Here is a 13,274-nt window from a genome sequence, read left to right on the forward strand (position 1 = left end):
TTTATCGGGGTGCACTCAGCCTCGTTATGCCAAATGAGGAGCGCCTCGACCGAACAGTAGTGGCTCCGGTCCCAAAAAACCATCATAACGATGGGGAGAGCGGTGTGCTGACCACACGCCCCTTCTATCTGCATCCTCATCTGAGGATAACACGGCGGTCGGATGGTCCCGATCGGCCACTTGTGGCCTGAAGACGGAGTACTTTTTTCTATTGTACATCTCAGTAACTGTAAAACAGGTTCTGAAATGACTTTAAAATACAGTCATATGTAGGAAAGGTGTAGTTGTTGAGTTAGTGTAGGCGGATACACTTAGACGAAACTTGTAGTTGGTGTGATGAATGACAGCTTGCTCTACATGCAGAAAAATAAAGTTAATGAACAAGAGTGCGAAAAACAATCCTGTAATGTACGTATACGGCATTAGTAGTGTGCTGTTTGATACTAACTGGCGTCGATAAAATATGTGAGCCTAACATTGCAAAGTGATATGCAGTGGAAAGAGCATGTAACTATGGTAGCAGCGATGACTAATGGCCGACTTCAGTTTATTGGGACAGTTTTGGGAAAGTGTAGTTCACCTGTAAAGGAGATAGTATATAGAATACTAGTGTGACTCATTCTTGTGTACTGCTCGTGCTTTTGGTATGTTCGCCAGGTCGGATTAAAGGAAGACAATGAAGAAATTCAGAGACGAGTTGCTAGATTTGTTACAGGTAGTATTGATCCACATGTACATATTACAGAGATCCTTCAGGAACTCAAATGGGAACACCTGAAGGGAAGGCAACGTTCTTTTCAAGGAACACTACCGAGAAAATTTAGAGAACCGGTATTTGGAGCTGATTATAGATCGATCATACTGCCACCAACATACATTTCGCATATGGACCACAAGGTAAGACAATCAAGATGATCAGGAAAGGAATACAAGGTTTCCTCTGTCATGCACCATACTATGGCTTGCAGAGTGTTGTATACAGATGTAGATATATCTCCACTGGGCTTCCTGACAAGAAAGTTTCACAGATGATGAAACAATTGGAAGTGTAAACCATTGGTTGAGAGTCGGATATAGTTCCACTGGGAATCCTGTTGATGGAATTTCATAGATGGTGAAGCTGTTGGGATTTACGAATCCAGTTGCAATTGGGTCTGCTTCCTCTGGGCTTCCTTCTGACGAAACTGATGAAGCAGTCAGGAGCGTAATCTATACTTTTGTAAAGGCATCTAGCTCCACTGGGGTCCCTGCTGACGGAGTTTCACAGCTGATGAAGTAGTTGGGAGTGTAAAATAATTTAGAAATGAGCCTACTTCCTCTGGATTACCTACAGCCGAAACTTCACATCTGAAGAAGCAGTTGAGAATCTGATCTCATCTTTTGAATCGGATCTCGCTCCACTGCTTTTCCTGTCGATGGATTCTCACACACGACGAAGCAGTTGGGACTGTAAATTCACTTACAATTGGGTCTACTTCCTCTGGGCTTCCTACAGACGGAACTTGTCAGCTGACGAAGCAGTTGTGAGTGTAACATACTCGTTCGCTACGCTTCCTACCGATGGAGCTTCAAACAATATTGGCTAGGAACTAAACATCTATGGTCCATTGCACGCTAAGACGACAGTACTGGCGAGCCCTTGAAACACAGCTACTACTGGTAACCCCAGATGCTCGACCCGCCGAAAAACGGGCAACCGCAGGGAAACCGTACTGTACACAGCACGCAAACCAGCCACAGACACCTCCTACACTGTGAGCCGATCTATGACCGATCGCCCACTAATGTATAACGACCTTTAACTGTTACAGGGACGCAGCAACTGCAGCAAGCCCCACAACAAGCTTCCGCAACGACAAAGGTAACGATGCACGATACCTCGCACTAACACAACCACACCTTGCATGCACTGTCGCAGCTAGCAAGCCGCTACTGCCCTTTCTACCCGTCCTACTGCCGCAGAGGTTTTTTTTCCCTTCGCGCTTGCCTTGGCACTTCTTTTCCTCTGCCCTTACAACCGCTACCCTTCAATCGCTTTCGTCTACTTTCTATCTCCTAATGGAGTAATGAGTAATCTTACCGAGACGCATGGATAACTCCTGATTCAAAAGCTAACATGTTATACGGATGTGACAGCAGAACTTATGGTTTGGTCACCATGCTGGTGTAGGCGTGGAGGGGCCCGATCCTTATTGCCCAAAGCTTCAAACTGGTGAAGGAGTAGTTGTTGTTGTCGTCTTCAGTCCTGAGACTGGTTTGATGCAGCTCTCCATGCTACTCTATCCTGTGCAAGCTTCATCTCCCAGTACTTACTGCAACCTACGTCCTTCTGAATCTGCTTAGTGTATTCATCTCCTGGTCTCCCTCTATGATTTTTACCCTCCACACTGCCCTCCAATGCTAAATTGGTGATCCCTTCATGCCTCAGAACATATCCTACCAACCGGTCCCTTCTTCTTGTCAAGTTGTGCCACTAACTCCTCTTCTCCCCAATTCTATTCAATACCTCATCATTAGTTATGTGATCTACCCATCTAATCTTCAGCATTCTTCTGTAGCACCACATTTCGAAAGCTTCTATTCTCTTCTTGTCCAAACTATTTATCGTCCATGTTTCACTTCCATACATGGCTACACTCCATACAAATACTTTCAGAAACGACTTCCTGACACTTAAATCTACACTCGATGTTAACAAATTTCTCTTCTTCAGAAACGCTTCTCTTGCCATTGCCAGTCTACATTTTATATCCTCTCTACTTCGGCCATCATCAGTGATTTCGCTCCCCAAATAGCAAAACTCCTTTACTACTTTAAGTGTCTCATTTCCTAATCTAACACCCTCAGCATCACCCGACTTAATTCGACTACATTCCATTATCCTCGTTCTGATTTTGTGGATGTTCATCTTATATGCTCCTTTCAAGACACTGTCCATTTCATTCAACTGCTCTTCCAAGTCCTTTGCTGTCTCTGACAGAATTACAATATCATCGGCGAACCTCAAAGTTTTTATTTCTTCTCCATGGATTTTAATACCTACTCCGAATTTTTCTTTTGTTTCGTTTACTGCTTGCTCAATATACAGATTGAATAGCATCGGGGAGAGGCTACAACCCTGTCTCACTCACTTCCCAACCGCTGCTTCCCTTTCATGTCCCTCGTCTCTTATAACTGCCATCTGGTTTCTGTAAAAATTGTAAATAGCCTTTCGCTCCCTGTATTTTACCCCTGCCTCCTTTAGAATTTGAAAGAGAGTATTCCAGTCAACATTGTCAAAAGCTTTCTCTAAGTCTACAAATGCTAGAAACGTAGGTTTGCCTTTCCTTAATCTTTCTTCTAAGATAAATCGTAAACTCAGTATTGCCTCATGTGTTCCAATATTTCTACGGAATCCAAACTAATCTTCCTCGAGTTCTGCTGCTACCAGCATTTCAATTCGTCTGTAAAGAATTCGCGTTAGTATTTTGCAGCTGTGGCTTATTAAACTGATAGTTCGGTAATTTTCACATCTGTCAACACCTCCTTTCTTTGGGATTGGAATTATTATATTCTTCTTGAAGTCTGAGGATATTTCGCCTGTCTCATACATCTTGCTCACCAGATGGTATAGTTTTGCCAGGACTGGCTCTCCCGAGGGTGTCAGTAGTTCTAATGGAATGTTGTCTACTCCCGGGGCCTTGTTTCGACTCAGATCTTTCAGTGCTCTGTCAAACTCTTCACGCAGTATTGTATCTCTCATTTCATCTTCATCAACATTCTCTTCCATTTCCATAATATTGTCCTCAAGTACGTCTCCCTTGTATAGACCCTCTATATACTCCTTCCACCTTTCTGCCTTCCCTTCTTTGCTTAGAACTGGGTTTCCATCAAAGCTCTTGATATTCATACAAGTGGTTCTCTTTTCTCCAAAGGTCTCTTTAATTTTCCTTTAGGCAGTATCTATCTTACCCCTAGTGAGATAAGCCTCTACATCCTTACATTTGTCCTCTAGCCATCCCAGCTTAGCCATTTTGCACTTCCTGTCGATATCATTTTTGAGACGTTTGTATTCCTTTTTGGCTGCTTCATTTACTGCATTTATATATTTTCTCCTTTCATCGATTAAATTCAATATTTCTTCTGTTACCCAAGGATTTCTACTAGCCCTCGTCTTTTTACCTACTTTATCCTCTGCTGCCTTCACTACTTCATCCATCAGAGCTACCCATTCTTCATCTACTGTATTTCTTTCCCCCATTTGTGACAATTGTTCCCTTATGCTCTCCCTGAAAGTCTGTACCACCTCTGGTTTAATCAGTTTGTCCAGATCCCATCTCCTTAAATTCCCACCGTGGGAAGTGTTGGGAGTGTAAATTCATATGGAAATGGGCCTGCTCCCTCTGGGCTTCCTACTGACGAAACTTCGCAGACGATGAAGCAAGTGAATACGCGGCGAGACTGCAGCTCGCGGGTCGGCGGCGAGGTCCTTGCCGGCCACTTCCCCGTTGGCCGGCGGCTAGCCCAGCTGGCCAGGTGCGCGGCCATCCATCAGGGCCTGTGACGTGCGCGGCCCGGCCGGCCGGCTCTGCAGGCGTGCCCGCAGCCCGCACCTCCGCCTTGTTATAGGTCGGTCCGCGCCGCCGCCGCTCGCCAAGGACGACTCGCGCGCCGACCACGTCCAGGTGCACCGCCCTCGCTCTGTCACCGCCGCCATGGCCGACCCGGACCACTTGCCGGTGCTTCGTCGGCCGTACACACTCGCGAGACGTGTCATTACGCCCGCCGGGTAATGGCGAAATTAAACGTCGCGTGCACCACGGACGCCGACTACACAAACTGCGAGTGACTTTTAGATCCTGCTGCGTCGTAAAGACGGCGTAAAAAAAAGACCACATTAATTGATGATGCTGAATCACAAAGGCAGACGTTTAAAGACTGCACGATCAAAATGCCAGTGATGAAAAAAAAACTCAGAGTTGTAATGTACGAGGCGTGTTTTTTAAGTAAGTACCGTTTATATGCCAACTAGCTCTGCAGATGACGAACAAATTGATGAAATTTGTGATGAGATAAAAGAACTTATTCAGGTAGTGAAGGGTGACGAAAATTTAATAGTCATGGGTGACTGGAATTCGAGAGTAGGAAAAGGGAGAGAAGGAAACATAGTAGGTGAAAATGGATTGGGGGAGAGAAATGAAAGAGGAAACCGCCTCGTAGAATTTTGCGAAGAGCATAACTTAATCATAGCTAACACTTCGTTAAAGAATCACGAAAGATGGTTGTATACATGGAAGAATCCTGGAGATATTAGATTCTAGAAGGTATCAGATAGATTATATAATGTTAAGACACAGATTTAGGAACCAGGTCTTAAATTGTAAGACATTTCCAGGTGCATATGTGGACTCTGACCACAATCTATTGGTTATGAACTGTAGATTGAAACTGAAGAAACTGCAAAAAAGTGGCAATTTAAGGAGATGGGACCTGGATAAACTGAAAGAAGCAGAGGTTGTACAGGATTTCAGGGGCAGCATAAAGGATAAATTGACAGGAATGGGGGAAAGAACTACAGTAGAAGAAGAGGGATGAAATACTGAAGGCAGCAGAGGATCAAGTAGGTAAAAAGACGAGGGCTAGCAGAAGAAATATTGAATTTAATTGATGAAAGGAGAAAATATATAAATGCAGTAAATGAAGCAGGCAAAAAGGAATACAAACGTCTCAAAAATGAGATCGACAGGTAGTGCAAAATGGCTAGACAGGGATGGCTAGAGGACAAATGTAACGATGTAGAGGCTTATCTCACAACGGGTAAGATAGATACTGCCTACAGGAAAATTAATTAGACCATTGGAGAAAGGAGAACCACGTGCATGAATATCAAGAGCTTTGATGGAAACCCAGTTCTAAGCAAAGAAGGGAAAGCAGAAAGGTGGAAGGGGCATGTAGAGGGTCTATACAAGGCCGATGTACTTGAGGACTATATTATGGAAATCGAAGAGAATGTAGATGAAGATGAAATGGGAGATATGATACTGCGTGAAGAGTTTGACAGAACACTGAAGGACCTGAGTCGAAACAAGGCCCCCGGGGTAGACAACATTGCATTAGAACTACTGACAGCCTTGGGAGAGCCAGTCCTGACAAAACTCTACCATCTGGTGAGCAAGATGTATGAGACAGGCGAAATAACCTCAGACTTCAAGAAGAATATAATAAATCCAATCCCAAAGAAAGCAGGTGTTGACAGATGTGAAAATTACCGAACTATTAGTTTAATAAGCCACAGCTGCAAAATACTAACGCGAATTCTTTACAGACAAATGGAAATGCTGGTAGAAGCAGAACTCGAGGAAGATCAGTTTGGATTCCGTAGAAATATTGGAACACATGAGGCAATACTGAGTTTACGACTTATCTTAGAAGAAAGATTAAGGAAAGGCAAACCTACGTTTCTAGCATTTGTAGACTTAGAGAAAGCTTTTGACAATGTTGACTGGAATACTCTCTTTCAAATTGTGACGGTGGTAGGGGTAAAATACAGGGAGCGAAAGGCTATTTACAATTTGTCCAGAAACCAGATGGCAGTTATAAGAGTCGAGGGACATGAAAGGGAAGCAGTGGATGGGAAGGGAGTGAGGCAGGGTTGTAGCCCATCCCCGATGTTATTCAATCTGTATATTGAGCAAGCAGTAAAGGAAACAAAAGGAAAGTTCGGAGTAGGTATTAAAATCCATGGAGAAGAAATAAAAACTTTGAGGTTCGCCGATGACATTGTAATTCTGTCAGAGACAGCAAAGGACTTGGAAGAGCAGTTGAACGGAATGGACAGTGTCTTGAAAGGGGGGTATAAGATGAACATCAACAAAAGCAGAACGAGGATAATGGAATGTAGTCGAATTAAGTCGGGTGATGCTGAGGGGATTAGATTAGGAAATGAGACACTTAAAGTAGTAAAGGAGTTTTGCTATTTGGGGAGCAAAATAACTGATGATGGTCGAAGTATAGAGTATATAAAATGTTGACTGGCAATGGCAAGGAAGAAGAAAAATTTGTTAACATCGAGTATAGATGTAAATGTAAGGAAGTCGTTTCTGAAAGTATTTGTATGGAGTGTAGCCATGTATGGAAGTGAAACGTGGACGATAAATAGTTTAGACAAGAAGAGAATAGAAGCTTTCGAAATGTGGTGCTACAGAAGAATGCTGCAAATTAGATGGGTAAATCACGTAACTAATGAGGAGGTATTGAATAGAATTGGGGAGGAGAGGAGCTTGTGGCACAACTTGACTAGAAGAAGGAATCGGTTGGTAGGACATGTTTTGAGACATCGGGGGATCACCAATTTAGTATTGGAGGGCAGCGTGGAGGGTAAAAATAGTAGAGGGAGACCAAGAGATGAATACACTAAGCAGGTTCAGAAGGATGTAAGCTGCAGTAAGTACTGGGAGATGAAGAAGCTTGCACAGGATAGAATAGCATGGAGAGCTGCATCAAACCAGTCTCAGGATTGAAGACCACAACAACAACAACCGTTTTGAAATTTAAAAAAAGACGTGCTAAGATACCTCAATAATTTTATTTTTACAAGAAGCCTGTACCTTAATCTACTTTTCTACGTAATTTTCGTCAACATCGAGGCACTTGTCATAACGTTGTACCAATTTTTGAATACCCTCCTTATAGACGTCTGCCGCCTGATTTGTTAACCACTACATCACCACCGTTTTGACTTCGTCATCGTCTTGAAGACGCTGGCCGCCCAGGTGTTTCTTCAAGTGCAGGAACAGATGGTAGTCACTGGGCGCAAGATCGGGGCTGTACGGAGGAAGATCTAGAGTTTCCCATCGAAAAGATGTGATGAGATCTTTGGTCTGATTCGCCACATGCGGACGGGCACTGTCTTGCAGCAAAACGATGCCCTTGCTCAACTTCCATGGACTGTTGCTTTGTTTCTGGTGTGACAATTTGGCGTAAGAAATCGTCACCGTCGTTGTGGTACCGCTCAATATTTTCGGTATCCTAGGTGCGCACAATTTTCGGTAATTAAAGTGCTCGGTCACAATGCCATACAAAACACTACGAGAAACTTATTGTCCACTTCCTGCACCAAACTTCCATTAACGACCGAAGCACGCCCAGTCCGTTGTTCATCATGCACATGTGTGCGGCCATCTTTAAATGCTCTCACCCACTTTCTTACCATTCCACAACGCATAATGTTTTCTCCGTAAACTGCACAGATCTCACGATGAATATCGATCGCTTTTAGGCCTATAGCACTAAGAAATCTTATAACAGCCAGTATTTCACAGTCGGTGGGACTCACGATTATCGGAGGATTGTTGAACACTCAGTACACAACGTAAACAAGGAAGAATCAGACTGTAATGGCGTCAGTGCTTAGATTAAGGTACAAACTTTCATGTAGAAATAAAATTATTGCGATATATTTTCACGTCTTTTTTAAATTTCAAAACGGTACTTTTTTAAAAAACACGCCTCGTAACTTTCAATATTTGGAACGCAGCCAAACTTTACAGAAAAGCGTAATGAAATCGAAATAACATTGTCAGGGCGTCAAAAGTACACAAAGAGAAAGTTTGGGCGAGGATGGGCGTAGGAGGGGGAGGGCAAAATACTACTCGTTATTATTCTTGGCATTCTGCAAAATATATTGTTATTTTAAGCTTCGCTGTAAGTATTTTTAGAGTGTTATATATAAGCTATGCAACCAGCTGATGAGTTTTAGCTCCGAGGGCAGTTGAAAATAATGATTAGACTGGTAGAAAAAGAAATTAACGTAAGAGTAAAACTGACAGGATGTGTTTTCGGTACACTAAAAAGAGCTTTCAAAATTAATCTCACACTGAGTAAGCACAGTAAAGTTTCTGCTAGTGTCTGCTGTCTATTTTGACTTGTAGTCATCGACATTTTCAGTCCGAAGACTTGCTTGATGAAGTTCCCCACGCCAGTCTCTCCTCTGCAAGCATCATCTCTGCATAACCCACAACCATTTCATCCTGTTTACGGTCTCCACGGTCTCCAAGTCCTTTCGTCCCTCTATAACCTTTGCCTCCTTCACGTCGCTCCATTACTATACTGACCAGCCCTTGATGCCCCAGAGTGTGTCCTACCATCCAAATCAATATTTTAGTCAAGTTGAACCTCAAAAATGTATAAGATGCGATTGAGTCTCGAATTAATACAATGTTCCAGGAAGTACAGAATTTACATTATTGGAATTAAAGTAGGGAATTGACCGACAAATCACTTTTTTCTCCCAATTCGATTCAGTGGCTACTCATTAGTTATTCTATCTACGCATTTAACATTCAGCATCCTTATTATCTTCCTAGTACGACACTTCATAACCTTCTATTCTCTTCTTGTCCGATCTTGTCCGAACTGCTCATCTTTCGCGTTTTACTTGCTCTATAAAGTTGATATGGACTTTTAAAGCAAAAAAACACCAGAGGTTTTCTTTGCGAGAAATGGAAGCATACGTGTTGGGATTTGCTAGGAGAGCCGGCAGCGGTGGCCGTGCGGTTCTAGGCGCTGCAGTCCGGAACCGCGGGACTGCTACGGTTGCAGGTTCGAATCCTGCCTCGGGCATGGATGTGTGTGATGTCCTTAGGTTAGTTAGGTTTAAGCAGTTCTAAGTTCTAGGGGACTGATGTCCTAAGATGTTAAGTCCGACAGTGCTCAGAGCCATTTGCTAGGAGAAACAGGAAAACAAACAAATGCGACAGCGAACAGACTGGAACGGAACACCTAATTATCGCCATTATAAAAATTAAACTCGAGTGTGTGGGACACGAAGGCTGGTGAATCGAAGGCAGATGGGCGAAAAAAGTTTTCCGTTGGATTCTAGGAGAATCTTCTCTGGCTGTCATCCGGTTAGCTGCGTCGAAATTTCAAGAAATTTCCATCGGTAAAACGATTAATTTTATGTACATCGACTGAAGTGCCGAGTGAAAATTTGTACCAACGCCGGGATTCGAACGTGGGCAGTTGCGTTAGCCTCTAAGCCACCTTGCCACAGTGGCTCACACAACTGCACAAATTACGCTGGCACACCTCAGTCCTCGATCAGATTGTCACTGCTACTCTACTTTAACTTAACTTTCTGTGTTGGGCTGAAATGCGTCCTATATAGTTTAAAAATAGTAACTGTTTGTATCTAGTCAATAACAATTTTTTTGACAAAACTCGTCGGTGGACGAGAAAAAGGTAATGTCCCCTACCCTATTCTTGCTGTGGGAAGCTCTCAGACTGGCTAATTCCAAAAACGGGGTGTGGCTTAGGGAGAACTTGAAACATGTGATTGGACAGCTGGTACATCACTAATAAACTGAACTACGACTGGGAGAGCTAAATACGTTATGTGCAGTGCAACTGGCTCACAGTGCTGTATACTACTTTACTCACAATGGTAAAGAGACGTGGGCTATAGAGCTGTGTGGTAGCTGTCGTCGTAGGAAATGTGGACAGGAACAGAAATGGTAAGGGAACAAGTTAACACAGTAAACAGAAGATTGGCTTAAGTTGTATATCTCCAAGCGTACGAAGACTCATTACAAATATTGATGCAAGAATTATAGAGTCCAGCTCGTACAGTAGCAACAAGGATGAGGCTTTCTGAACCCAGGCACGAACGACGGGGTCACAGCCGCGCGAGGCAGCATCCGTGTGGCATCGTGTAGCGAAGAGGCTCGAAATGCGAGTGGGCTGAGTGGTGTGCCGCCAGCCATCCTACGAGTATATTGCGGCAGCGGAGGGCGCTCGTATTCTAGAGCTGCTGGGGCGTGGCCCAGTGGGCGCGCACCACTGGCTCCTCCAGACCCCTCAGACCCTGCTGTCAGCGTCCGACGGATACTTGCGATTCCATTGCCAACCTTATGACACCAGTCGGGAGGTATCGACAAGTGGTACCACATACAGACTCAGTGACTGGTCCATTTCCAAGAGATTAAACACAAAAAGTGTGGAAGATACTAGGAGGCGAAGGGAAGGGGGAGGCGCATGGGTTAGGGAGGGTATGAGGAATGATGACATCATTTAGTTGCTTCCTGCCCTGCCCTGTCCCTGCATGTAGGCAACCCAAAGGTCAAATTTGATCCAAAGCCGCTATTGCATTCCCACTATTTGTTAACGTCCAGTATAAATGTTAGCAAGTCTTTTCTGAAAGTATTTGTCTGGAGTACAGTCTTGTATGGATGTTAAATTTGGACACGAGAGAGAATAGAAGCTTTTGAATTATTGTGTACAGAAGAATGCTGAAGTTTAGATGGGTAGGTAGGATAGCTAATGAAAAGGTTCTCAATCGAATTTGGAAGACAAAAGTTATGACACAACGTGTGTAAAAGAAGGAATCAGTTGATTAGACACATCTTGAGGCATCAAGGAAGCAACGCAATGGAGGTAAGTGCGATAGATGAAAATTGTAGACTGACACCAAGGGATGAGTACAGCAAGCAAGTTCAAATGGGTGTAGACTGTAGTAGTTATGGAGAGGTGAAGAGGCTTGCACAGGACAGACTGAAGAACTGCATAAAATCACCCTTCAGATTGGAGATTTCATCAACATCACCTTACTGCGTTTTCGTAACAGCTACTCGATAGTACCTTTGCGGATCCGTTAGACAGTAGCATGTTCCGTACATGATTTGAAAGACTCTTTTATCAAAGTGTTGTGCACTGAGTCAGTTCACAGGATATGTATAGGTAATCAGCCTTAATATTAACGAATATATACTTTTACTGTCGTAATCAAGCAACTACCTTTAAAAACAGGTTTCTTTTACAGGCTACTAGTTTTTAAACAAAAATTCGTCCATGGAATAGGAAGAGTTGACCAAGAGAACTGATATTATGCTGGAATTGAAACTTGCTTACTACCTGGGTCAAAAAAATTACACTTATTTAAATGATAAAATATTTTTGTTGCTATATACTGAATTATTTTCTGAAACACTGACAGCTTCGAAAATGGTAACAATGGTCACTTTTTTCTCTAGTATTGTAGGTCCAGAAATCACTATTCTTCTGAAATTGTGATGGATTATTTATGACTAATTTCATTAGGGCTATATTTGTATTGTGTTGATGCAATTAAAATGTCTAACGGCTTAATGAAGTGCTTACATGACCACCGCGGGTAAATATCACATATTACTCTTAACGCTCACTTTTGTAAAACCAGTAATTCCTTGCTAAATGACGAGTTAGCCCAGAAAATTATTCCGTAAGACTCTATTAAATGGAAATTTGCGAAATACGTCAAGAGGTGGATCTGTTTCTTTCCACAGTTAGCAATTATACGAAGAGCAAAACTAGCTGAATTTAACTGTTTGCGGATCTCAGTAACACGCTTCTTCTATTCAAGGTTTTTGCAGTATGTCCACCCAAAAATCTAGAGCGTTCTACTATGTTCACTGACTACTATTCGCGCGCTACATCGTTTGCTGGTATGTCTCTGTTTGTTGTACAGCACTGGATAGGATGTGTTTTGTCAAAATTAAGAGACAGTCCACTTTCAGAGAAACGGTTAATAATTCTTCGAAAAACGTCATTAGCAATCTCTTCTGTTGCTTTTATAAGACTAATACTGTCTGGAAAGAGTACAAATTCTGCTTGCGGAATGTTAAGAAAAAGGACATTTACGAATATGAGGAGTAGCTATGGACCCAGAATTGAAACTTGTGGTAGTCCTTTCGGGACTTCTCTGCAGTCACTTAAAATTCTCTCTCTATTCGACTTTGTTTGAATTATTCAGCACAGCTTAGCGCATTCTGCGTGTTAACTACGAATGTGTGTGACCCTGTCGCACAATAATTTACGATTCGCCGCAGCGCAGTAGCGTAGCTGTCCACAAGGCGACCTGGCCGAGGAGTCCGCAGTGGTGCTCCTCTGCGCGCATGCGCACTGCGATCCCATCTCTGACTCACTGCCAGCCTCCCACGGCTTTCTCCGCCGCGGTTCCCCGCAGCAATAGATCCTAGCGACACACTCCGCCGAGCAGGCGCCCCGAGCCGCAGTGTATAAAACGTTGCAACCTCGCAGTTTATTTCGCACAAAGACACATGCGCGCGAGATAGGCCGACCACGTGTCACGCTACCCTCGAACCCGGCACTGCATATATGCAGCCGAATACAGTTTCCTCGGCGGATGCAAATTCTTGAAAAGCAGACAAAGGGGACCGAGTGCGCCGGACACCCACCTGCCGGGTCGCGCGTTCGACAGCCGCTCGTATACATTTCAGTTTACGCCGCAGTAATCCCCACGG

The 13,274-nt window shown here is 43.5% G+C and overlaps 1 protein-coding gene across 1 annotated transcript in view; it reads left to right on the forward strand.

Annotated features, from left to right (window-relative positions):
- Positions 1-4,414: 4,414 nt before the first annotated feature.
- Positions 4,415-13,274, forward strand: part of LOC124615618 — a 96,784-nt gene continuing 87,924 nt past the window's right edge. Inside the window, exons 1-2 of the mRNA XM_047143624.1 lie at positions 4,415-4,515; positions 4,574-4,718. Coding sequence (XP_046999580.1) covers positions 4,415-4,515; positions 4,574-4,718 — 246 coding nt within the window. The remainder of the gene's footprint in view (positions 4,516-4,573; positions 4,719-13,274) is intronic.

Source organism: Schistocerca americana, chromosome 5 (assembly GCF_021461395.2).
Source record: "Schistocerca americana isolate TAMUIC-IGC-003095 chromosome 5, iqSchAmer2.1, whole genome shotgun sequence".
NCBI classification, from domain to species: domain Eukaryota; kingdom Metazoa; phylum Arthropoda; class Insecta; order Orthoptera; family Acrididae; genus Schistocerca; species Schistocerca americana.